The sequence below is a fragment of the Actinia tenebrosa genome, unplaced genomic scaffold (genome assembly GCF_029948245.1).
Source record: "Actinia tenebrosa isolate PJP-AT-01 unplaced genomic scaffold, QUT_ActTen_1.0 PGA_scaffold0__85_contigs__length_37466705, whole genome shotgun sequence".
Classification (NCBI taxonomy): domain Eukaryota; kingdom Metazoa; phylum Cnidaria; class Anthozoa; order Actiniaria; family Actiniidae; genus Actinia; species Actinia tenebrosa.
Window position 1 is genome coordinate 4560790 of NW_028292569.1, and position 27842 is coordinate 4588631.

Consider the following 27842-nt stretch of genomic DNA (forward strand, 5'->3'; position numbering starts at 1 on the left):
GAAAGAAAGAAAGAAAGAAAGAAAGAAAGAAAGAAAGAAAGAAAGAAAGAAAGAAAGAAAGAAAGAAAGAAAGAAAGAAAGAAAGAAAGAAAGAAAGAAAGAAAGAAAGAAAGAAAGAAAGGAAGGAAGAAAGGAAGGAAGGAAGGAAGGAAGGAAGGAAGGAAGGAAGGAAGGAAGGAAGGAAGGAAAAACCATATGATTCCTTACTAAATACTAAAGGTAGACCGCTCTTATGAAAAGTAAGAAAAGTTTTATGTTTAACAAGAATTGGGCTGCCTGTGGTAAGCCTGAAGCGAGATGACGTTTTACCCCGGCCCCCGACTCTATACCATAATAGTTTTTAAAATTCTTTCATATTAAAATTTCTGATTTCTTAGAGAATACAGGAACAATAGTCATAATTAAAGAACAAAAGCAGTGTGAAAAGGATTAGGGTCTAGAGACGGGGGTAAAACGTCATCTCGCTTCAGGCTTATTGCATCATCCTGAAAACATTGGAGCTTAAAGGATTCCTGGAAAAAGGGAGTCGATCGAGCGAAGAATAAAGACAAGAGAGAAGCTGAAACAACGACGAAGACTCAGACAAACTTAGGATTTAAATCGATGGTAAGCACTCGAAATTTATAAGAATGATGTGAAAATGTCAATTTAAGTTAGTATTTAAGTTTATCGTGCATAGAAAAACAGAATTCGTATACAAGAAGTGATGCCAGGCTGCTGTGTTTGATCGAAAATGTTGAATGTTCGCGTTCAGTTCAAATTTTAATTCTTATCTATTGAAAGATCCCTTCTTGCAGTCGAGTTGCGCGACTATATATCGATCGCGTATTACTTGAACTCACACATAACGCCAAATTTGGGTTTGGTCGAGCGTGTAACACTCGATGAATACCCGTCCTCTTTTTACTTTTGGGATTACCGCCATTTGCATTGCTACGCGGCCAACCCAGACAAAAATTGTGCACTTTGCAATAGTCTGCTGTCAATCAAGCACGTTGAGGTCATTAACATGCATTTGGATCAACCCGGATCGGCCCGGTGAGTGTGGCTCATAATACTTGTAAACAATCGACAAGTTTTGGCGCCTTTTCAATCACACACGCGCGTAAATGACATCAACATGTTTGATTGATGGCAGTCTATTGCAAAGTGCACATCATGATTGTTGTCTGGGGTGGCCGCGTTACTGGTTACTGGAAAGAAATCTAAGAGACTAGGGAATTTTGTATTCAGTCAGGAAAATTCTAAAATTTTTTTGTAATGTTTTCCCATTTCAGCCCACGTGTCCCTTGAGAATAATATTCTTTGTTTGAGTTGTATCTATATTCATGTGTCTTCTTATGCACAACCTTAGAAGAATACAATAAGAAACAAAAGAAACAATACTCTAGGGAATGACACATGGTTTGAAATGGGAAAACATTGCACCTGAACTAAAGATGTCTATTCTGCTAGTCTATTCTATTCTATTCAGAGTCCCTGGAACTGCTAACAAACCTTTTTATTGCTTGAGTTACCTGTGAAGTCAGGAGATTTTATTATATATCGTAAGAATCTTTTTCTGTTCCCTGTTCTTGCTTTAGGGGAGAAAAACATCTCTGACCTGAAACAACAGTTCCCTAAGAAGAAATCACATGAGAAACCTGTTTTCAAACCGGTTATTCCAGATATTAGTACATCACATGAGCACGAATATTTGGCATTAATGCTCTCTAGAAATGTAATCTAGTTAACTTTTAAAAGATCAGATTTATCCATTATAGTTGTGTTAACCAATTACAAAAAAATGATATTTTTCAACCAAAAAACCCTTACATCGAAGCTTAAGCTTATGATATTTTCAAACCTCAAAATCCCGTTTTATTTTGAAATAATGAATAAGTCACAAAGCATTTTAGTTTTACCTGGAATCTTGACTTCGGGCAGTCCAGAAATTTGTCACAAGAAACTTGCTGCTCATGCTCAACATATGAAAAACAATCTTTTCAGGGCAGAAATATTGGGGAAAACTGGATAACCCAAAGAAAAACCCTCAAGAATAGTTAAGGGAGAGACCCCACGGAACTTAAACTTTTAGCCTCGATACCCCAGAGACGAGAACCAAGTGCACTTTACTCGTAAAAACCACTCTTGATTTCTATAATCTATCACAGTCAAGAAGAGGATTTAACTATTTTAACTTCATGTAGAATCATGCAGTACATAAAGTACTGTAAGAATTACTAGGAGTAATATGAATTTTAATGCCCAGCTGGGATATACAGTCAAGCATAGACACTGAGAATGTTAATACTGTATTTTACAAACAGAAATGAATTCTGTGACAGTCAAGACAGTTGATTGTTATTAGAGGGCTTTTTCTGAACCAATTAAAGCTACGTTCACCATGCATGTTAGGCAGTGGAAAAAGGCAAGCCAAGCTATGAAATATAATATATATTTATTAACATTGATTTAATTGTTTCTGAAGAAGTGTGAAAAAAGGACTTAGGAACTAGTACAGAGTATGGATTTTTTTTTAATTGGATCATTACATTAATTGACTTAATATTCTTTCTGTTTACCCAATAGCAAAAAGAGGCATAGTGCTTCAAATGGAGGTATGTTGTGTATTTTATGAAACCAATGAAATTGATAAGCACATAACTATTTAGAAACCACTCTTTACTGTAAGATACATCTATTTCAAAAAACGTTGTCTGTTGGAGATCTGAAATGGGCGATCTGAGACTAAACCAAATGTTTGTGCTGTTATGTTTTCCAGCTAAAATACGAAAAATCACATTCTTTAACTGAAAAGTCATGCATATATATATTCCCATCTGAAAGAAAACTATGTTGTTTGGCTGTGAATACATTACAATTTGCAGCATGCTACTTGGTCTCAGATATCAGATTTCAGATCTACAACGGACAATGTCTTTTGAAATAGGTGTACATGCCTGGGGCTATAGAGTGAAGGGAAGCATACTGGCTGCATTGAGGAGACTACAGTATGTTTTTTTAGGGGGGTGGCGAGGGGACTCTAACTATTTTCTTTGGGAGAAGCTATCAAATAAAGAGGGTTTATGCAATAAATTTGAATTGGGAGACAATAAAATAATAATAGATTTGCAGGGGGAGGCATGTAACTTTAAACTCAGAATAACACACACACAAAAGGTGTTTTCTTGCTTTTTTCTTGCTGCTTTAGAACTGGATTTCAGAAATTTATATTATCTCTGATGATCGTAAATTTTGTACTCTTCTTTGCAACAGTCATAAGTATTGGTCCCAGATTCTCCTGAGCCCTCTATAGCCCAGGGGGATCTGGGAACCATACAAATGTAGCTATGAAGGAGACTAAAATTTTGTAGGTAAATGCATAAAAGAATTATTTTGTAGTAAGTCATTTAAACTGTAATAATGATCTTGAAAGTATCAGTAAAAGGATCATAGATTTCAAAATTGTGTTCTTATATAAATAATAATATATATTCATATATATTGTCATGCACATTATCTTTCCTATCAGACCAATAAACCCACCTAATGTGTCCTTGAAGTCTCATATGAGACTTGGTAGCTCAGTGGTTAGAGCATGGCACTGGAACAGCTAGGGCACGGGTTCAAATCTTGTTCAAGACTCAGATTTTTTTCTGAGTCTTTCAATTTGCGAGGATCAGCTCAATTTGATACATTGCAACTGCAGTACAAATATATATTTCATATATATCCTCATGCACATATATAAAAATTGTTCTAGAAAAATAATAAGAAAAGTAACCAGCCCCACAACGATGAAAGTAAAGAAGCTGAAGGCGCAGGGGACGTTGATCCGCAGCAACGCGATGTTTCTATTGATGATGATGGGTCATCATTAGAGAGCACATCTTACTCTGAATCAATAGGATCAGCAAGTAGTATACCTTGCCAAGATGAGCTAGCCAAGCTGGCAGAAATTGTGATTGATTTTGATATCAATTTTAATAAGGACAAAAGCAAGAGGAAAGAGGAAGTGGAAGACGTCCTTAAAGCAGAAATTGCACTCAGAAACACAAGTGGGGGAGTTATAAGAATTAACAGTACACAGAAACCAGCAGTGAAAGATAGAGATGACTGGATGAAAGACCTGTATGAGAAACGAAAGACTTTACTTGGCAGTGAATGTGGTGAAAAAGATTCAATTGGTGACATTTTAGATATTAAAACCAACGGTGCCATGACTTACATATTTGTAAGGAAGTCATCAGTGACTATTCTAACTGATGATTCTCACCTTCGACAGCGCAGTGAAGAAAGAAACTACAAAGTCTCTTTGTATTCCAGAATTTGTGAGCTGCTAAATAGGAAGAAGAGAAGGTGTGTCTGTGCAAACAATCCAAAATTCCATACATCATTTCGTTTGGATGAAACATTGTCTTATGAAACAATGACCGAGGAACACAAGCTGCTCAATCCCAACAAGGATGAAAACTTGGCCAAACGCCTTTGCGACAAGCTAAGTGATAATGTAGTGGCATTTGCAAACACTCAGGGAGGGACAGTGTACTTCGGAATAGAAGATACACAATCTCTCATCAAAGGACAAAAGATCAAAGATAACAAAGAGAAAGATAATATCCATCGTAGTATAGTTAAATGTTTGGAACGAAAGTTTTGGGCTTTGGATTCTGGAGAACAGGTTAAACCTAAAGCAGGTGAAGATTATTATATCAAGTTCTTCCCAGTAGATGGGGCTGGTGATGACACTTATGTCATAGCAGTCCATATTTGTGCTTTCCCTGGTACTGGTGTGTTTAAGCAGAAACCAAAATGCAGTGTACTGGATCAGGAAAACCAAATTGTCAATATGGAATTTAAGGAATGGCTTTCTCTACACAAGCCTACTTCTGGAGGTAAGGTATACATTTAATTTTGAATTGCAATAAAAGGTTACTTTCCCCTACCCTCAACGGCATTATATAATACACTGGAAACAGTTAATGCACCAATGTGTGTCCTTATTAAAAGTGTGTGTTCAGGGTTATTATGTTATCAGCAGGGTTATTATATTATGAGCTGAAACTTTGCTTTCCTACCAATATCAAGGTGTTTGTGGACAAAACTTGCCCCTAGCCAGGGCTTAAAATAACAGCGGCTCGGCAAAACTATTTTAAACCGGACATTTTGCCATCCAGGCCGGTCAAAACATTAATATGAATAAATGAACGAAATTCGTAGAAAAAAACGGAAACAACACTATATATTTCATCTTTTTTAAGGTTCTTGTGCACCATCATGAGTGATGACACGTCGAATATACTGTTTACATTGGATATAAAACAATCATTAGAGCGTTTATTAAAACTATGTGCAAAAAAAACAAATATATTTATAGTATAGTTAGTAGTAAATTATGCGTTCGGTGTGTGTTGTGGTTAACACATCGGACTGGAACACGAAAGACGTGGGTTCCATTCCCGCCAAGGGCATTTGATATTTTTCTCTTATTCTCTCTAAGAAATATATTTATAGAGTCTTAGTCCTTCCAACTCCTTCGAAGTTATAATTTGCTCGAACTTCTGCTAAGATACAAAACCTACATTTTATTTTCCGACAACTTCTGTTTTGTCTAGTTCTTTCCAACACAGTCTTACATAAAGAATGATCATCTTAGGTCCGTGTACCTTCCAGCCATTTGATTTTTCAAACTGATAAGAAAATTAAATTTTGTTCAATTTTTTTTGATTTTGTTGTTTTGAGCATAAGAAATTACCAAGTAAAATATTGGCTTTTTTGATTGAAACCTAAAAACTGCAATCAGTTTTCAATAAGCCTGAAGCGAGATGACGTTTTACCCCCGACTATATACCCTAATAGTTTTTAAAATTCTTTCATATTAAAATTTTTGAGAATACAGGAACAATAGTCATAATTAAAGAACAAAAGCAATGTGAAAAGGATTATGGTCTAGAGACGGGGGTAAAACGTCATCTCGCTTCAGGCTTATTACCGAAAAAACAAAAATTGAATGGTACAAATTTTATTCTACCGGGGGAGGGGTTAGATAAGTCGTGACTCTTTCCCAGGACCTTATCTGACAGCGCATAATGTGCATTAGTGATCATTAAAAATTGCCGCATTGTTGTCAAACAGAGAAGTGTCATATCAGTTCATATGCTTTACAATTTGGCAATAATCTTGGAAAGTTTTTCGTGGATTTTAAACGCAGCTGGAACCAAAATAGTTGGCACAATGTAATTTCAACGCCGGAACCTGAATATTCTGCCAAACGTTATAATCGTGTATGGTTCGGTGAAAGGAAATGGCTTGGTAAACAGATCAGCTTACTCTGTAATTGTACTCGTTTAGAGCCTTTCCGACGCCTTCTGATGAAAAAAACGATGAAAAATGTTAAGAACAAATTTGAAGTGGCGGCTATGAGGTCTTCTTCTACGCGCAAAGACTCATGGGATCACTTGCCACAGGAAACCCAAACTATGCTGATCGCTAGACCCTTCCATAGTCTCTCGCTCGTCCGTTCCGTCTCCATGCTTAGAGACTGTAACGGTACAATGACCGAAAGGACTTATGGGTCCCGAAAATTTGGACCAGGCGTGCTTTGGGAACCAAAATACTCGTCCACAGTCTCTCTCGTTTTCGCCGCCATCTTAAAAATATTGAGCAAAGCTGCAAAGCTGAAGGCTACAATTGTCAAGGAAGGTGGCTGTCTGGAAAAATTCTATGTGAAGCCAGTGGTTATTTCACACAAGCAGTTAGAAGTTTCAGAGGATGCATCTTGGATTTACTCAGAGACCCCTCTCTATCATGAAAACTACAGAATGAATAATGACAAGTATTCCAAGGTCTTAGAAGGACTTTGGCTGGTTTTGCCCTCGGCAAATGTGATGGCTTCTCACATTGATGGCCAAGGTATATTCAATTTGCTGACCTATGAGCAGTATGCAGGGCTTCTGACAGGATGCGGGAAAAAAATTAAAATATGCGGGATTTTTTTCCGGATTATGCGGAGAGAAAGGCAAATTATGTAGAATAGGATGCGGGATGACGTCACAATCGAAAAAACTTCTGAATTTTTTTTATAGGATTATACACGTTTTTTAAAAATTTTGCTTCTTTATTTAAATCCAAACTTTGTTTAACTTAAGTTTTACGCAATTATTAACAGTTTTACCTTGATTTTGCTTCTTTATTTGACACTGGCCTTGTTTATCTCAGGTTTTTAATCCAAACGTGTAATCGTCATGTTTTTCACACTACACGCAATTCTTCTCGATAAGCTTCTCTCCAAAACATTGCTTTAAAATTATCTGTTTTTGAAGCTGAACAAAAAATCTCAACATTATTTACTACCTCACCTCACCTTGCACAACCATCGTTCGCATATTCGTAGTTAATAGCTTATCTTATTATGTACTCCTTGTTATAGGAAATTATTAAACTCGCTCCACAAAATCAAAAATCCTTAAATAGCATAATTTAAGTCGTGTTAATTCCTTCTCTTTTTTTCCGTTTTTGACGGCTTCATAATAAATTTATCCATTTTGAGATATTTTAGAAATGGCTAGGTCTCGAATGTTTACGAGAGAAATATTATTTTACGCAGGAAAATCTTGTCTGCGAATACATGCATTTAAGGACGGTGCCTACTAATTGAGAATCAATTATTTTTTTAAATGACTATGTGAATTATTTTAACCTATCAAAGGGTTGTCAAATTCTGGTTAGAAAAATAGGGGTCACCATGCATTTAAAAGAAATAATAAGGCTTAAAAATCGTTAAAAAGTGATGACGTCATGATTTTACTAACACCAGGAAAAAAATTTTTTTATAAAAGATTTTGAGAAATTTCTAATTTAAATCGTCCTAAATGACTGACACTTTGTTTCTTTACTAAAATATACCCAATTCTACCATTACTTTAATAGTTGGCTATAATATATATAATTTTTTAGCTTCGTGCTCCCTATTTTCGATCAGTAGGTACATAAAGATTGTGTCCATATTCTTTTCAAAACCAATTATTTTTTATAAATTTCATTTCACGAGGCTAATTTAGCATTTACTCCATCATTTAAACGAAGAAAAAATAGGGGTATCCAGGCGTTTTTAAGAGATACGAATTTTTAAAGAACATTATTAGGGATAAATCTGATGCCGAATGCGTGACAAGCGTTACACAGCATAAAAAACGGCGTGACAAACTCTGTTTTCGGCGCGTTTGCACGTCAAGCTAAACATATGCTGCTTCCTGCCATGCAAGCAAAAAACACAGAGAAAATCTCGATATTTATAAGCTTTATAGTTCCAGGAAGACTATTGGGTTTGAAGTGAAGTTACTATTGACTTTTTACTTAACGGCAGAAAGGAATTTCTGAAATATTTGGTACGTAATAAGATGATTTTTTAGATTGAGAACTCCAAAGTAAAAGAATTTCATGATGAAGGTGTTTAGCGACCAAAAAAAGATTTTCAAAACTATAATTACACACCTAGATATTAATAAATGGTAAATTTTCAATTTCATATGTATTTCTTGTTTGTTTTTATTCAAGTTTTATAGGATTAAATCTAAACAAACGGTAAAAAGCTTCATTATTGAAAGGATTTGGTTTTTTAGAACTATGAGTCTGTCATTTTTTCACTGAAACTTGCCCAAAAAACCTTATGATTCTTTGTCAATAATACTTAAACCTTAGCAAATTATCTCTTTAACAAGCCTGGGTTATTTAAGATCGTTTTCTGTTTAACGTTTATTGAAAATAAACGTTTTATTTCCTGCAATTCGAGTAATGAATTTTGAAATTCCTCGAATGTAGATGCGCAGTACGTGTGCGCGTGGACAATAGTAGGCACCGTCCTTAACCAGAACTATCATTTGCTATCTATGGCTGCTATTGTTTGACTTCTAGCCAATCAGAGAGTAAGTTTTATTTAAGGCTAGTTACCAGGCTCTTTCACGGTTTTAAACTAAGAACGCCTTGTTCGTTTTCATTATACGATGGCGTATGATTCAATATACAGTTTTAAACGCTGTTTATTGCTTGAAATTTGGTAAGTAAACTAAAAAAAATTGTAAATTCGTAAAATTTCATTAAAATAAGTAAACATTGTAATACATTTCTTCTTGATTATTAAGTTTTCTTTAGGTTTTTGACGAATTATGCGGGATTTTGCCGGATTATGCGAAAATCGTTCGATTGTGCGGAAAAAGGCGAATTATGCGGGTCCGCACCCGCGCATCCTGTCAGAAGCCCTGTACAAATTAATATTATTAATCATTTCAAGTTAGTTTTTAATCTTCTACTTCGATTCTTAGTGATTATATTATATGTTATATATTATTATTTATATACGTTGTCACTGATAAGCCTCTAGGGGGAGTGGTCAATAATTATAACCAGTGGAACTTATTGCGATTTTGAGCCGACAATACGGGTTTAAATTGGCGGCTAGTTGGGAGAAAATATATTCCGTATTGGCCTGTATTGTCGGCTCAAAATCGCAATAAGTTTTGTATCGCGATCCTCCTATTATTAAATCTTTTAAGATTTAAAAAATAAGATTTTAAAGATTTTTAAAAAATGAAGAAAAAAGCGATAAAAAAGCCTGATTCGTTTGAAATTCTCACTACCTAACAGTGGTCACCCTAGCAACGGTTTCTGGAAAATTGCCGAGCACATTTTAGAGTTTTCGCAAAAAAGAAGATTGTTCGTAAGTTTGACCTGTTTTGATTGTACTTTTAACACTAGAATTAATTGCATTACTCTACTTTGTAAAACAGATAGTTAAGAGTGGCTGTCCGTAACGGTCGAGAATGGCGGGACAGCGAAGGAATTTTCAAAGTTCTCATATTTTGTCAGAAGATACCCTTTGGTAAGCTCTTTCAAAAAATCTAGTTTAAAACTTCGAGCGCTTTTTTATTTTGGCAAATTTTACGAAAATGTAAAAATCGACTTCCGGTCCGCTCTGGACCGGGGTGAACAGCCCAAAATATTATCCAAATTTAAGAAGGCCTCACTCGTTCAAAAATACTCGTATCGATCTGATACTTTTTTAACAATTTAACTAACTATCAGACTCCAAAAGCGATAAAAAATATGTTTGGAAAAATGATTTTTTTCTCGCTTTTTTGGCAATGTTTTTGATGGCATTTTAAGGAGCTACAACGCGAAGCAAATTTTAGCCTTAGTTGAATGCCCTAAATCATCACCTGGTATATATTTTATTTTCACTAATACTATTTGATTTGAAAGCTTGTTTATTGAACTTCTTTTCCTGAAAGTATCAGCCTTGGAACGCAAATACTTCCCCGCAGTCAATCGACTCTTCTATGTAGCATACGGCGGTCTAATTTCGGCTTCAGAATCAAAGAGCCTGCTTCGTGAATGCTCAAAAACTTTCTTGGATCACCCAGAATGAGCATTTAGATTGTAAACAACATTAGTTTGATGTCTGTAAACTATTATCCAGCTATATATTATTGATTTAATTTTCGTACTGGAATTTTTTAGACCGTAAGGACTTAAGCGTACGAAATCTTTAAGTTAGAAAAAAACCTAGGTATCCCATCAAAGACAAGTTTTTTTTCTTATTCTTATTTCTTTATTTTTGTTGAATATACTTGCTCCAAATGCTCTCCAATTTCAATCAGTTCCACGTTATTTGTAGAAAAAACAAACCCTTTTCTGTATATTCTCAAAATTAATGGACCTAGTTACAGGACATTGTGATTGAATAAACAAACTGAATTTGAGAAGCGTTGCACGTGAACGTCGATCACTTGTACATTTCTTGAATTATATAAACTAATCTACGGACCATTAGATATTTGAGGGGGAGGGGGGGGGGGGAGTCAAGGAATTTTTTCTGCCACTTTTCTTATGCACATTTTTTTCAATCTTTAAAGCTGTGCTCTAATTTTTTTTTTTTTTTTTTTTTTGGTTTTTGCCCAACCCCCACCCCTTTCAAAAGTCTAATGGTCCGTCCCTAAACGAACAATTTTTATACGTTTCTGTACTTTTGTCAAAATTAATAATAACTAGTGGCTAAAGTGCTTGGCAGTTACTTTCCTACTACCCCATAGAATTATTTAATTAAAAACCCTTTTCAAAACATCACATATTTGATTCGCGTCAACACTTGTTTTTTGTTTGATTTTGTTTGTTTTTATATGGGGTTTCCGAACTGATTGGTTTAACTAAATTCTTAAATGAAAAAATCGAGAATCGTCCTTATTGTTTTAAGAGAAGCCAATGGCTAACAAACCGGTTTCCTTCCTATTCATTCGTCTAGAATAAACTGTTTGACAGGAACAATTGTATGGCTTCTATCAATTACAGCCGCAATCGTAAACGACATTCTTAATTAAATCAAGGTATGGTGCTTTGCGCCTTTTAGGAGGAACGGGAACATTTAACTCTAGAGCCTCGCAGATAATCTGCAGCATTGGTACCTTGAGAGTTCTTAGTCTGTTATTTTTGATCATGGAACATATATCGTATTGGTCGTAAGTGATAGGGTGCTGTAATTGGAGAGTCGACATAACTGTTTCTCTTGCACTGGAAAAATTCTTCTCTTCCTCTATTGCGTTTGGGTCGATAGCAAGGTCATCTGGGACGGTCTGGCGTACTTTGGCAGCAAGACGAGAAAAATAGGACAAAATTTGTTGTGGCTTTAGGAATTCTGAGACATTGAAAAGACGCAAGCCGTCGGGACCTCGAGCACGTCTCATGTCCTTTGCTACAAATTCTGGGTTCAACTTTCTTCCTGAGGTTTGCCCAATGTTGAACTTGTTGACCAAGTAGGTTCTCTGTTTTTCGCTAAAGTGGTCAGACTTTTTATTTTCTTTGAGAGCCCAGCCTTCTTCAGCAGGTAAATCCGAGGTCCTCATGTTACTAGACGAGAATTTTAAGGACGGTAGAACCCCAACCCCCTCTTCCAAGTGGGCTTTGTATTTGACCTTAGCAAGATCAAATAGCGATTGTTTCTCAAGAGATTTCGAGCATCTCTCAAGAGACAAATGCTTTTCAAGGGCAGAGAATCTTTGAAAAACTCGCACGCAGCCGTCTTTTGGGCAGGAATATACATCAGACTGGGTGTGGTATCCGCGGGCTGCTCGGAGACATTCATCTGCGGCTCTTTTGTTGTACGTGTCGTCACAGAAGCTTTAGACTTGTCGTCTTTAAATGGTTTAAAGTCACCCGATGAAAAACTACACTGCAGCCAAGAGTGACAATTCTCTGCAAAGAAATGAATCAATACGTAAAATGAAAGTGAAGCAATGAGTGTGTAGTTCGATTTCCTGTACTAATCTGAATGGGGCGCCCTTTGATTTCATCCGGTAGAGGTATATCAGTTTCATGTTCAAAGTCGACTAGAATATTATCTAATTCACTTTACGGCGAGATTACCTGTAGATTGCTCCTCCAGTCGAATATCTTTTCCTTTCCCGATGTCGTAGGCGCGCCACGTTGTGATGGAGTTGGAGCTGAACTCGAAAATATTGAGCTTGCTTATGCCTGGAATCTTTTGGGCGTACTCAATTTTCGTAGGAGAGATGGTTTCAATAGCAACAGCTCGAACATCTTGTATTCCTCCGTTGGAGAGCAGTGCATCCTTTAGCTGTATGGCTGTAGTAACGTCATTCCCTTCGTTGATGTGAATCCTAACATGTGACTTGCAGGTTGCTGCCAGCCTGTCTGCAGCACCCTTCCCACCTTGAGGGTCACTGAAATCTACCCTTACGATCTTGATACCAGTGGAAGCTGTGATTTCTGGACATGATAGGAGATTGTATGCCGCATGGTAGCAACCTGCATTATCCTGGCGAAGAAAAGCTTTCTTGATCTCGTTGTGCTCTTGCTTGACAGTTTTCAACACGTGCTGCACTATAGACACGACTGCAAGGCTATCCTGACTACAAGACTGGACCACGTGAATAAACCCTTGCCATTGGAGCACTCCTTCAACACGACGATATACCACAGATATATGCCACGATATACCTCTTTTGCCGAACCAGTTGGTCTGGGACTCGCGGTACTTTTGTGGCAAAAACTTCATTGCCCAGTCATTGACAACCAAAATAGACTCATGATCAAGTGCTTCTATGATGTTTACCCGGGCCTGATCTTGATGAGATGACCGAAGCAAATGACGTTTCCAAGACTGTATTGCCAGTTTTGATGAATTTAGAAGGAAGATGGTCTCATCTTTATCTTCCTCGCTAGCAAACGTGGCTTCCTCGACCCTACTTGTAATATCTAATTAATAAGATGGACTTAAGCCCTTCGCATTGGCTGCACAACTCATCGTGTTGGTGGTATTTGCATTTTTGCTGGAAATCCTTGTCTGTGGGATCGCTGAGAGAGCGTATGATGCAGTGGTCAGCAACGGTTGATGTCTCACTGAGATGAGTCTGTTGAAACACAACCATAAATAGAAAAGACAATATAGTTAGAAAAGATTACAATAGAGGCTTAGAAAAGGCGTTTCTGTGTGTGCACAGTTAACTCGTGAAAGAAGATTAAAGCTGCATTTTGATGATGCAAAATCCTTTGTTTTCCGGGCTCTGCAATTAAATTAGTTAGCTATTTTTCAGGGCTTTATTGGCTGCCTTCATTACTTGATCATTGAGAGTATCCATCCAAATTTTATACTTAGAATATAATACCTTTCGTCCTGTTTGTGTGTGTCTTCAAACTCGGTCTATGTTACATACCTTGAAGTCGCCTTTCAGATAAATCTTGGATGCCTTGAGAGATTCTACCACCCGACTTTCCCATTCCTTCCCGGGACCAAGTTCGCAGATATGGTGAACTAGTGTGACTAGGTCATCGAAGGCTTGAGCACCTTCCGCGGCAAAGTAGTTTAACCCTTGAAGCGATGCTCGAACACTTGCACTGCATTCAGACAAAACTCTTAGCATCGTACGCTCACTGAAAGCTTTGAATCCAGTCTCCTGGCAATACTGTAAGTACTGACGTACTATTCTCTGGGGTATAAGGGTGCGAATCACGTTAGGTACTTCAACAACTTGTCCTGAAGATAACTTTAATCGCCTTTGGCCAAATGGGAGGTCCTGGATAATATGAGGACTGGTGATAAAACAAAGAAAATGATCAAGCTGTTTCAGGTCTATCCGTATTCTTGTTGTTGTTGTCTGATGTGGCACAGGTGCACCAACCCCGTACTGCTTTCCGCGTAGGTTGGCCAGAGTATAGCGGTACTTGGTGATCCCTGGCAAATACCTTGAAATGGTCTGAAAGTCAGCTACACCTGAAAATATCGAAAGTATCTGCCTACGAGTGTCCCATCTCTCAGCGTTATTATAAGCTTCCGCCAAGGCTTCTAAGTAGTTCTTGGTTGAATGGGGCACATCATCAATTGCCAGCGCCTTGTTCATGTCAGGAGAAGCGACTAATGCTAACCAGAGAGACGATGTATCATTCGGATAAAGAGTTTTCAACACCGAGGACACAACTTCAGTAGCCTTTTTGGTATATCGCTTTTTCGTTTTCTCGCTAACTTCGTTCCATTCACTCCACGCTTTCTCAACAGGCAAAATATTGCAAGAACAAAGAAATTCATTCAGTTTATCACGTGGGTCTTCCACCTTCAAGGCTTGGTCTGCATCACTTGACGAGGCCATACTACTTGATTCTGGAGAGAGAAATGTTTCGTCATGTTCCGCTCTCACTACAAGTTTCGAAAACTGTTCGGTCAAACCCTCTGAGACATCGCTATCTGTTGAGTCCTTGACCTAAAACAAATTAGATTCCTTGTTTTATCATCTTGAGCAGGACAAAAAATTCATTTCGTTAGGACTCCTTTCATTTCCTACCTGAGAGGGGAGGGGATGGGACGGTGGTATTTGCCTAGTACTGAACCCACAAGAACTGATCTGACCCCTTCAACAATGATGGTTATGAAAATGGTCCCTCCATTTATTTTCATTCTGCCATTCTGCCAAAGTACTGTGCGAATAGAATTCTTATTTTTTCAATGATCCCCCCCCCCCCCCCCCAAAAACCTTGTCCCCTCTCGATGGTAAAAACAAGCGGTCCCAAAAGTAGGTCTATTATTTTTCCCTGGTAAGGTAATTGGCAATCAAAAGGGAAGCAATTCTATGCTTTTATATATGACTTATTTATTTTAATGATAAATAAATAATTTCTTACTTCGGAAAGCGTTTCTGGTGGCTTAACAGTAACTGTTGGACATACTCCTTGCGGCGCATCCTCTACGAGACTTGTAATGTACTGATTACAGCGGCGACACATTGCTTATCACAAGGAAAATAAAATATGAATAAGCTATCAATTCTTATTGGAACATTATCAGCATAAATTTAAAGATTCATAGACGCTAATCAATTAATAACTTACGAGATCCCACAGCAATTAACTTCTTCGTTTTTCTCAAGATAAATGCAGAATGCCTGCTGTTGACTCTATCACTTCCCTTTGCTTTACCAAATTTGTGCAAAGCCAATTCTTCTTCAGGGACAGTGCAATTGATCTTGCAGCTTCTCCACCGAATACCATACTCGGCTCGATGCTTTGGGCAGATTGTCATATGCATGTGAGCCTCTTCCACTGAAAAAATGCCTTGGGCATGATAACATAGAGTTTATAAGTCGTAATTTGTTCGTCTTCCTTCGATCGAATATAATAAAGTGAAATTTACTGCTCTAGCCAGAAGTAATTTAATTTCGCAATCAATCTGATCCTCTGATCGTAACTTTAACCAACCCAAGTGACCAGACACATCTTTTGTGCATTCCTTCAGCGCTATACATTCTAAGTAACCAGGATTACAACGTAGAGCCATTGAAAGCAAGGTTTTGAAACTTCGTAAAAATCGCAATCATACACATGGAAGTGAAATGTACAAGTGATCGACGTTCACGTGCCACGCTTCTCAAATTCAATTTGTTTATTCAATCATAATGTCCTGTAATATAGGTCCATTAATTTTGAGAAAGTACAGAAAGGGGTTTGTTTTTTCTACAAATAACGTGGAACTGATTGAAATTGGAGAGCATTTGGAGCAAGTATATTCAACAAAAATAAAGAAATAAGAATAAGAAAAAAAACTTGTCTTTGATGGGATACCTAGGTTTTTTTCTAACTTAAAGATTTCGTACGCTTAAGTCCTTACGGTCTAAAAAATTCCAGTACGAAAATTAAATCAATAATATATAGCTGGATAATAGTTTACAGACATCAAACTAATGTTGTTTACAATCTAAATGCTCATTCTGGGTGATCCAAGAAAGTTTTTGAGCATTCACGAAGCAGGCGCTTTGATTCTGAAGCCGAAATTAGACCGCCGTATGCTACATAGAAGAGTCGATTGACTGCGGGGAAGTATTTGCGTTCCAAGGCTGATACTTTCAGGAAAAGAAGTTCAATAAACAAGCTTTCAAATCAAATAGTATTAGTGAAAATAAAATATATACCAGGTGATGATTTAGGGCATTCAACTAAGGCTAAAATTTGCTTCGCGTTGTAGCTCCTTAAAATGCCATCAAAAAAATTGCCAAAAAAGCGAGAAAAAAATCATTTTTCCAAACATATTTTTTATCGCTTTTGGAGTCTGATAGTTAGTTAAAATTTTAAAAAAGTATCAGATCGATACGAGTATTTTTGAACGAGTGAGGCCTTCTTAAATTTGGATAATATTTTGGGCTGTTCACCCCGGTCCAGAGCAGAACGGAAGTCGATTTTTACATTTTCGTAAAATTTGCCAAAATAAAAAAGCGCTCGAAGTTTTAAATTAGATTTTTTGAAAGAGCTTACCAAAGGGTATCTTCTGACAAAATATGAGAACTTTGAAAATTCCTTCGATGTACAGCCATTCTCGACCGTTACGGACAGCCACTCTTAATAAGAGAATTTATATGATTTTACAACTGTTTTTGTCATGAAATAACTTCTAAAAGTCGAGTTTTCTTCGAAAGTTTAGTTTGATTGAAAACAAATGTTTGGCGTTGTTTTTCACTCACCTGTAACAGAAAGCGTAGGAACAGCATATCATGTTCTTATCCTTGTGTATCACAAGTCAGGAAATAAGTTGGGAAGAGTTAAAGTTGTGAAACGAGGATGTAAAACATGTAAAAAATAAATTTTCCGCCATCGATGTTGAGATTCCAAGGTGAACCGTTGCATTCACAAACCAGACTGAGATACCAAAAAAGTGCTGTTTTCGCTGTCAATCAAATCTCATGAGCCAATCACGCGCGTTAGTTCTGAGCCGACAATAGGGTTTTAATTTTGCCATTATTTTTCTGCATGTGCATACTGCACGCGCTGTTTGATGTTTGCTTTTATATAATAGATTTTCACGAACGCGCGCTCTGATTGGCTGAAGAGCTATGTTTTATCAGAGTATAGAAACATAGATATGACCTCAAAACCATGTTTTATTTAATTATTTATTTACATTCATCTTTTAACAGGAAGCTTCTTCACTTATAAATGTGATTTTCGAGAAGGTCCTGATATACAAACTTAAACATAGAAATGACATCACAGGAATTCGGTTTTCGATTTAAAGCATTTTGACATTTTAAATTTAAGTTATTTATTTATTTATATTAAAAATATGTCTTTCCTCTAAAAAAGGAAAATACGTCGTTTTGAAGCACATTTGATTGGTACTTCATTTCGACGAGTAAAGCTTTCTTTCGCTTGTGCTACGACTATTACAATGAATCTTTTTGCTTGACCCTTGATGGTGTTAGAGAAGTCAAAAAATGATTTTCCATAGTCTAAGAATGAACAAATCTATGGTAAGAAACTTAATCTTACTTTACAAACGAGCATCGACAATTTTACGCTCCAGTTACGGTAAATTTTTTACCGAAATTTGTTTTCCAATAGCCCGAAACTATGAGTACAAAATACTACTACAAGTGGCACAAAGTTTGCACTTATAGTTCAAGATCAACTAAAAAACAGTTTTCAAAGTACTCCATTGCTAGCTTAGGTTTCTTCCAGTTTCGATCGAAGATCAATATATTTTTCAGTCTCTCGGCTCCTTGTGCATTCAAAGCGTTCATAAGCTGGTTTTCTTGAGTGTTTGTACAGGTTAAATGTCCATTTAACGATCTGAACATTGAAAATGTTTTTCAAACTCTTCGAGTACTCGAATTTTCTTTTTTTTCTAGCAGCTAAATGCTTGTTTTCTTTGGCTTTTTTCCTAAGTTTTACGAGCAATTCTCCTTTCTTGGCCGTGTTTTCACTAGGGGTTTTAACTCGTCTAAAATTCCTTAAGAAGATATAACTAGCTAAAAACTAGTGTGAGCTGCGTCGGTGTTTCTAATGAAACAGTAATGATGAAAAGGTAAATTATACACCGTGAAAAGATGAAAAAACTTACTGACGTTTCGGACGCTAGTCCTTCGTCGGAGTAAAAGAGAAAGAAGTGGTAGAAAGGAGTGTATATATGATAGAATAAGACAAAAGAAACCGATGAGAGCAAGGTAGGCAAGGAAACAAAAACAAACAATCAAAAGACAAAAGAAAAGGTTAGTTGAAAATAAAGCGTTCATTAATCCCGTTGGGACTAAGAGTGCCCAATAGGTGAATAAGCCGCATTTCTTTGGTCTTGCGACAATCATTGTTGCCGTTAAGCAAAGAAAGACCGAAAACAATGAAGTCAGAAAGAGAATGGTTAGCTAGATAAAAATGGCGGGAAACTGGTTTGGTGGGATCGTTATTGCGAATAAAATTCCTTAAGGTGTCGCGGTTCCGGAAATACAGTGAAAACACCCTAACTTTCAAGGGCAAAATCGTTGCTCAAACACCGGAAATACCGCAAAAGTTAGACTACCTAGCAAGTTGAACAAATGCGATAAACCAGTTGAATGCCAGCCTGCATAGAGCTGTCATTACCTGTCAAAACTGGACCAATCAGATAGCCATATGTCGCGTTTTTAGCCAATCTCCGCATAGATCAAATTTGTTTACGTGAGTTTGACGACAGACGCGCGCTCTTTTTGTAAACAAACCTTTTTGTTTTGTAATTTTTTCCTCGTAAAAATCTATTATATAAAATTTATCTATTTTCAAACAAAAGAAAACAAACGTGAGCAAACAGAGTACTGAGTGCGTGCAGTATGCACATGCAGAAAAACAAAGAATCAAATGAATGATTCTAAAAATAGCATCAAAGAGTGTTCATGACTAATGGGGCGAGGGGATTTCTTCACTTAGGTCATTTTCTCTTGCTGTTTAGTTTTTCTGCAGTTAACACATTTATCATGTCATGTTCACTCCAGATCACAGTCATGGAGATTGAGATACATTTGCTATTTTTTTTTCGTCTTTTTATTCTTAGTTTATAAAATGTACTATAAAACAATATCATTGAATTGGTTTTCGTGGAATATAGTAAATTATTAAGACCTCATGCAGCTGTTATATCAATCTCAGCCTACTGCTTCGATCGGCAGATTGACACAGCCTTGGTTTTAATGATTTGCGATATCAATATCAATATTAATAAATAATAGTAGGGAAACACTTGGGATTGATTTTTACTGCATAAGAGGGGTTACTGATTGTACAGAGTACAGTACCTCATGCCACACCACAGGAAATTCATAAAATGCATAACAGTGGTGAAATAATGGTGTCTTATTGGTTAAATTGATGGAAATTAATTTTGCTAAAATTCTATGGAATCCGATATACATTAACTAGCTATTAAAACATATTTTAGCAATAGAGGATATGTCATGGGCGTGCGGAGATACGAATTTTATCTTCGAGTGTTCAATTGTAATGAACACGACAAGATAAAATTCGTATCTCCAAGCGGCCATGTAACGTTCTGTTTATTATATAGGTATCGATGAAACTTAAATGAAAACAAAAGCTCAAAAATTCTTTATTAAAATAGCAAGCCGATTCAACAGCGATATCTTCACGTGTGAAAGATATGGTATCTTCCACTGGTGAAAGATATCAAGTTTTCGACACTAGAGAAAACCTGGTATTTCATCAATATCTATATAATAAAAGAAAATATTAAATAGATTAACTGAATTCATCCATTCATTCCATTTTAACATACCAGTGGTCAGTGCAAGGTTCCATTCCAGTTAGCGATTTCCATGCTTAGATTTTTTTATTAAGAAAAATAAGGGCAATAATTACACTCATTTAGTACACTAGCAAGTATACATGGCATTCAAGTCAGGTCCCCTTCTAGATTTTTCCAAGCCCAACCCCCAGTAAAACAAAAATATATCACCCAACCCTGGAAAACCTATAAGAACAATACTAAAGAAAGAGAAGAGCTGTGCAATGTCGTTAGGTAGAGTATAGCAAATATTAAGCATTCCATGTTTTTATTTATTCATTTATTCATTTATGTATTTATGTATTCATTTATGTATTTATTTATTTGTTCGTTTGTTTGTTTGTTTGTTTGTTTATTTATTTATTTATTTACTATTAGCTTTATATCTACTTATTTCAATAAAGTTAGAAACCAAAAAGCTAGAAAGCTGTGACCGCCAAGAATCATGGGAAATATATCATATTTACCAAGTAAAGCTTTTGACAGAAGCTGCAGCAGTTGAGAATGATAAGAGGAGGTGAGACTGCAACTGGTAAAAGATCTCAAGTCCATCAACAGTTATCAAGCGGTTGAACGTGTAAAATGTATCTACCCATAATCCTTGCCGGTCTCAGCTTTATAGCTTATCAGGTCACTAACTTTATTGAAATAAGTGTATATTTTTAACGATAAGAATAAAATAAGAGTCCCGAAAGCTGTCAGATGTTTGGGATGCACTGATGGGGTATATAACAGGATGAACAATGTAGAAGCAATTTTTTCTTACATAGTTGTAGTGAGAACCGATGTGCATACATGAACAAAACTTGTAAATATCAGATGTTTTATAATTTTAATTGTAACTACTCTATTGTAGGATCATCTGACGACTATATCGACCATCTTGAAGCAATAAAATCGAATCTCACAGATGGCTCAAGTATGAGATTTTTAATTTTATGATAATTATACCGCTTAATTTTTGAAGCCCTCGTATTCCATATCTATTCCTTTTACTCAATATTGTCAGCCTACACTAGAGCAGTTTACTTCTGATTGTGGAAAGCTCACAGCACGAGTATGGTCGTGACACGGCAATGTATATAACAGACCAATCACATTGAGCGAGAATTTAACACTCTCTATCCAAATATCCGGCACACGACATAATCACGACACGAACATGGTCACGCCAGGGACATGGCACTGTCAGACCAATCAGATTGCGCGAGAAAAAAAAAAGCCAATCAAAATTCTAGAAAGCATAACGGTCACGATCTAATACGGCACAGCTTTTCACAGTCATGCGAAATCTGCTCCAATAACTATTAATCCCACACATATTTCCCCATATTTTCATGTTTTCGTATTTGCTCCCTTTTAACATCGTTTGCCCTGCATTACTTTGCTTATCTCTAGCTTTTTGCCCCACTTCTGTTGGCTTTATTTGCTTTATCATTCTTATTATTCTTTATTATTTCTCTAGCTCATGTTCCTTTATTCATCCACCATTATTTGCCTTTCCTTAACATGATTCTGTGTTCCTCTCGCCTTTCTGTCCCTTCTTGCTTCCTCCTTTCTTACAACCTTTAAAAATCATTTTTACCTTTTGCGTAATGTTTTCCCGATTCAGACCTCTTGTCATTTCCTGGGACACATGAATATAAATACAACTTGAAAAAATAATCTTATTATCAAGAGAATTATAAAGATAAAGAAGTCTATTGTTGTGGATTCACAAAGTTAAGATAAAGTACGAAAAATTTCCATTTATTTGCAGACCAGCTGAATGATGACCTTAGTCAGGAAGAGAATAAAAGAAAGTACAGAAGATTTCTCCTCCATGTAGCTCAACATGCAACTACGAAGTGGCAGGAAATTGGGGAAAATCTTGATGTTAAACATAACAAGCTAGAAAGTTTGAAAGCCGACTATAACTCTGAAGGCATTGAAGAACAAGCTTACCAAATGCTGGTTCACTGGAGACAGAGTGACAACAAGCCTACCTTGGAGAAGCTCCTTGTGGCATTAATTTACACAAAGTTGGTGGAAGTAGCGAACGACGTTTCAGGTGAATAATAGAGACCTTTAGCGCGACGTTCTTGCTAGGTACCGGAGACCTCTAACTGCAGTTTGACGTCAGTCAGGCGTTTTCTGATTCAAACTCTCGACTTTTAACAAGGCGTCGTAACGAAGCTATAACGGTGGGTTAGCGGAAGCACGATACTTAAGGTCTTTAATATTGAAATTTATATAGTCGAATTTTTGAACTTGTGCAGATGCTTGGCTTGGTAGATCACTCGCCGGAGAAAGCTGTCCATCATTCTTTTTGCTTGTCTTTTTATCATTGGTTATGTCGTGAAGTCGGGGAGACTATGGTTCGTTTCCACGGGATCATTATTGACGCTCACAAGTCCTAGTAGTTACAAGACTTTTTCACGACTAACGAATCTATATCTCTCTATCTGAAACTAACCTATATTTATAGAAGAAATTAGCATAATCGTAGAATTAATTATAAAAACTGGTTTGAGTCTGGTTTCCAGTGAAAGTACTGAGTTACAGGAATAAATTAGAATATTGGCCTTATTGACCTAAGAACCTTAATCTTAAAAAGAGTCTTTAGAAAGGGATTAACTGAATAAAGCGTCGATGACGGTCGCTTGTGTTTCTAAGTCAAAACATGCTATTCTAAGTAAACCAAAGTTTATACCAAAAATAAGGGAATAATTCTTAACTAAAAATTAAAAAACTATAATGTAAGTAGTAAACAACTATAATGAAGGACGCCCAAAAATATACGTGTCCTTAGGAAGTCTTTTCTGCGCAAGTCTTACTAAACTGGTTTTATGAACAGCTGAAAGTCAAAAGGTCCAAGTCCAGATTATTAAGTAAATAAGAAGAACCTTTCATTATCCGGTGTATAGAATTCAATTAGTGACCTTTGTTAGGAAGGTGTTTTACAAGGTCAACAAACCTAAATCTTTTGTTCCAATAGTTACTTCGTCCTTAAGGCTAAATTGTTTCCATAGAAACCTAAGTGAAATCTTAGATTTCTTGTACAGTACAAATCAGATGTTTTTCTGGCCTTCTTACAGTTATTTGTTTCTTTTAATGTTTTTTGTCTACCTGTCGGACTTGGGGTTTTTCATTTCTTTTTTTTTTTTTTTTTTTCTCGTTTGTTCTTTAAACTTTGTTTATTTACTCCGTTTGTTCGTCCGTTTGTTTGTTAGTTTTACTATTTGATTTTTTCTTAGTTGTTTCTTTACTTGTTTATTCTTAACAAAAAGAGGGCTTTTTCTTTTTTCTTTGCTTTTTTTTTTTGCTGTTCGTAGGCTTCCTAACAGACAAAAGAAGCCGTGGAGGACAAAAAGTAGAAGAAAAACTTTTAAACAAAATTACCAATAATGTAACAGATGTTTGGAAATTTCTTGGGAGGTACCTTGGCATTGACGAAAGCACCATCCACGCCATAAAGAAGGATCATCATGGCAATACACGGCTACAGGCGCGTCAGATGCTTTTTACGTGGAAGCAGAGTGACGGAAGTCATGCGACGACAGGGATTCTTATCAATGCACTTCACGATGTTGGAAAAGCAGATGTCGCAAGGGAAGTTCAAGGTTAGTCATGTTTGTTGCTCTTGATGTTAATTGTCCTATTTCAGTTGCAGTTTCGCCGGCGTTATCGGCTTTACAAAGGATGGAAGGAAGAGAGGGATCCTTCCTTTCTTGGGCTGTTGTTACTAGAAACTTAAATACCTCCAATCATTCTAAAGACTACATTATAATCAACTTTTAGTACTAGAAAAAAGTACTAATTCATGAGTGTCTTCTGTTAACTAATTTACTAACGGCGCACTGCCTTATCTATCTAGTACTACTTTTCCGTGGGATTGCCAGCTCACTAGATACACTGTGCTGACGAGGCCCAATACAGGCCGAAACAGCTTTCCACAGTTTCTAGTTGAGCTGGCTCATTTTTTACGCGACTTGTAGTTGTGAAAGGCTTGTATGGCACTCTTCTTCAATCGTTTCATCTAAGGCTCGTAATTTACCTATTACGTATGTTCTTAATTTACTAAACTTTTTTTCAGAATGGGAAAATAAAAACTCTGTTATTTTAGAAGACAACTTGAACTAGTTTATAGTAACCATCAAGTGTTCATGCCATGGTCTGTAATCATTTCCAAAATATTAAAACGTCCAAAAGAAATGTCAGCCATGTTTTGTGCTACCAAGGAAAGGAACAACGACCAACATGACGGCTATGAACATTAGAAATAGTGCGCCAAAAGCACGCATGGTATTCATCTAGGTAAATTAAACAGCGTAGAAATAAACCGTTAACGTCTTAAATAGATATATATCTATGTTTCTGTGCTGTGATATACGATTGGAGCTGTAGTGCAGAGAAAAACAAGCTTAGGAACACGAGGCGTAACCAAGTATTTATCTTGCCTTTCGAGTGCCCTAAGGGTCTCAAAGTATGTATATCAAAATACAGAGACATAAGCAACCGTTTTATATTGCTTTCATAAAATATTTTAGGACGATTTTGCGCGAACGCATCAGCTGGTAAGGTGCTGTTACCCTAGGCAGTTCCCTTGCAACTTGTCTCGCAGTTTTTGTTGCCGCAACCGTCGCGAGAAGTGACACTTTTCGCAACAAAATTGAGCGACATTGCCTGGTGTAAAACTGTACCTCTCCTGCAAATTGTCGCGCTACGATTTGTTATGACAGCCGATGATATTTCATCACACGAAAAAATTAAAAGTTTATCGCCCCAGATCATTAAAGTCTTTCCTACGTGCAAAAAAAGCCTGGGAAATTTAAAGTCTAACGTGTGACATAATTTGCATGAAAAATATTGCCTGGTGTAACATACCCTGCCTATGTTTCGTCTTTATCTTACTCATTCGACAAACAGGAACGTTTTTCTATACAGCTTAAACACCTTGCAAAAGCTAGAGTCTGTTCGCTTTTCAAAATCCCATAAATCAAACTTATTAATTAAATTTTAGAGTCCTTCGAAAATGCCTTGACAAAATTGTTATGTACAGCTCTTTTTATCCATTTAATTCTTCATTTTATTATTGCTTCAGTTTTCAACTTTAGATCACAGGTAGCCTAAACTCTGACTTAAACTTTTCATAAAATTAAATCGGGAAAATAGACGATTTTAGAGATGCGCGAGCGCTTTTATAAATATCGAAGGCGCAGTCGTGAAAACGAGGCATTTTCGGGCAGAGGACAAAATTGAGCAAGTAAACTTAAACTATTAAACCTGGTCCTCACTTGCACATTTGATATCCATCCTGCATGTAACCGATCTGAACCAATGACAGCTCGCAAAATTTTATCGTTGGCATATAAATATATTAAATACAGCTATTCCAAAAAAGGTTGAAGGGGCGAACGGCGATAGGTAACAAACGATAGGCGATAAGTGATAAGAGATAGGGCATCAGTCCCAAGATGCAAGAATAGCTGGAATGACTTGTAATTCTTATTGTTATTCTTGTCAATAACACAGATGTTGTTGTGGAGATAGTGTTGTTTGTAGTCGAGAAACCAGTTAAAACACCTCGATTAATCGCGTTTAGCACTGTACCATTCAAAGTGTTTTTGAAACAGCTGTATACCAACTTTAATAGATTAGGAAAACATATTTCTCTCTCAACACTCTTAATTTTGTCCAGCCAGCTTGCTTTGAATGAAAGTATTTTGAAAAAATACATGTCGGTATTTTAACTTAGTAACAATTAAAGTATTTTATAGTATATATCTTATACAATGTACGTTTTTTATTTTAAGGGGAAATTTTTTTTCAATAATGAGAAATAACGACAAGAATCGCCAAAAACTAGACTTTCGTATGACTTTTGATCCTAATTTTGGTTTTGGGCTAACACTCAAAACCTTTTTTAAACAGTTAGAAACTGATGTACTATGATAAAGCGGCATTTTGAAGCGCTATATTTTCAATTGTACAAAGATGTTTTGTTGCATTTGTGTTAGAATGTTGCTTTGTCAGGCTTTTTTATAGAAAATATATGGAAAAACAAGCAAGTGAAGGCCTAAAACCTCATTTTCGAATAAAATTTTTGCTTTGGGTTAACACTTTGACTCCACTTTCATCGGTCATCTCCACTTTCAAACAAGTTAAACTTTCTGAATAACAAGATTTTAGTCTTGTACAACAGCCTTTCTTCGAGAAAATAGTTTTTGGCCCTCACTGCTTGAATACGAAAAGAATTCTCTCAATAACTAGATGGACTACCTGCTGTAAACTAGCATATAGCTAAGCGTATGTGTTCCACGTTAAATAAAGTATTCTATTCTATTCTTGCCCCTCTATAATTGTAGTAACAGTCCTATAAGCGACCTCTGTCGTGCAGCACACAAAGTCTTGTCTTTTATCAGGAAGAGAAGCACCATTGGTCCATTCATTAGCAGACGGATCGTAGCACTCAATAGAACTAAGTATAGGCCCTCTTGGACCGCTTTTCCTACCGATGACCCAAAGGGGTTTTTAGAAGCCGAGCTGAAAAAGCTAAAAGTACTTGGTTTCCTTCATGCTTTGTGCTAGAGATTCGTGCTCGATAAAATATCATCTAATGGATATTCTGTTCTATTGCTTGTCACTGTATTACTGTATTACCTGACTCCCTGTCATATCTGTCGATGGTATTTTCACCGAGAGGACTACCATGATTAATGGCCTGGAACGAGCCTCCAATGACGTACACGTGACCGGAAGTAGCAGCAATACAATGACCAGCACGTCTACGTGGAATTGACGCCAAAGGAGCAAAAACATGCTCCCCGTTTATGTCCTTCAAGATTATTACACTAGATCTCGGATCCTGCTGAGTTGAGTCAAGACTTTGAATGAAAATAACTTCGCTACCAAGCCCCACGGCCTTATAAAAACTGCAGTCGACTGGAAATGGGAGGTTTGGAGTGGGGTAGACTTCCCATTGGCCGGTTTTATTGTCGTATATTTCCATATATGGTACTTCTTTTTGAGTTGTTGAAACTTCTTGAAGACCACCGACCGCGAGGACGGTCGAGTCTGCCTTTGTAACGTTCAGCCTAAAAAAAAAAAGAGAATTTATTGAAAATCAATATAACTTTTTGGGTGCAAACACAGGACTCAAAATCGATTGAGGCAAACTCAAACACCAATAATGCAGTAGATATCAGCTCATCTAGGGGGACGGGGGTGCTCCCCCTGAACCCTTCCCCTATATCCGCCCATGACATTATCGTTGAAGTGCGACCTGGCCGCCATGACGTAACGTGCAATCGAAGAATAGCTTGTCAAAACTGTAACTATTCATAATCAGTATAACCACAGGCAACCCAAGCTCACTATATTTATAAGAGAATGTATGGGGATTTAGAATATGCCGTATTTTATTTGGAAAAACGTGAATAAAAGTTTGCTGACTTACCTGTTGTGTCAATTTGTTTATTTTGAACTTCTGCATGCAGTTTCAGCTAGTTTTGAAAGGTATTTAAGAAAATAATTCCAACACTTAGAAATAATGACAAGGTAGGAAGCTGCCGACCTGAATTCGATGTCACTGGTGTCCACTTCGAACCGCATACCCCCAGTCATACAAACGTCTGTAAATTTGTCAATTTTCAACTCTGAAGTTTTCTCGGCCGATATAACACCTGACATAATGAATATTTATAGGGTTACTAAAGTGAAGGTGCTCTTTCCAGTGCTGGTATTGGTTTTTTTTATTATTTAACTCATTTCAATTTTCGGCCGC

General features: G+C 36.7%; 1 protein-coding gene and 1 non-coding gene across 6 annotated transcripts; one reads left to right on the top strand and one right to left on the bottom strand.

The window, feature by feature from the left end:
- The first annotated feature begins 66 nt into the window (after positions 1–66).
- Positions 67–26401, top strand: LOC148913306 (uncharacterized). Of its 5 annotated transcripts, none has more exons than XM_089037654.1 (8): positions 67–606; positions 2572–2600; positions 3746–4877; positions 6334–6894; positions 20934–20996; positions 21837–22127; positions 23392–23679; positions 24153–26401. In XM_089037654.1, the coding sequence occupies exons 2-8, from the start codon at positions 2595–2597 to the stop codon at positions 24197–24199; spliced, it is 2388 nt and encodes a 795-aa protein (XP_088893780.1). In that variant the 5' UTR covers positions 67–606; positions 2572–2594; the 3' UTR covers positions 24200–26401. The 5 variants fall into 5 exon arrangements, with proteins under 5 accessions (XP_088893780.1, XP_088893845.1, XP_088893906.1 ...); XM_089037719.1 differs by having other exon boundaries at positions 68–606; positions 3974–4877; XM_089037688.1 differs by lacking the exon at positions 67–606 and adding an exon at positions 2315–2410.
- Positions 10895–15917, bottom strand: LOC116294327 (uncharacterized). Its single transcript, XR_016120729.1, has 5 exons — positions 15373–15917; positions 15166–15269; positions 13707–14747; positions 12397–13403; positions 10895–12225 (listed from the first exon to the last, which is right to left on the bottom strand). It is a non-coding gene; the product is annotated as an uncharacterized LOC116294327 (transcript).
- Positions 26402–27842: the final 1441 nt, after the last annotated feature.

Bases quoted from the DNA above. Each gene is read 5' to 3' on its own strand.
- LOC148913306 (XM_089037654.1), top strand. The intron at 6,895-20,933 runs GTATATTCAATT...ACTCTATTGTAG, and splicing joins TTCTCACATTGATGGCCAAG to GATCATCTGACGACTATATC. The intron at 23,680-24,152 runs GTTAGTCATGTT...ACTTTTTTTCAG, and splicing joins TGTCGCAAGGGAAGTTCAAG to AATGGGAAAATAAAAACTCT.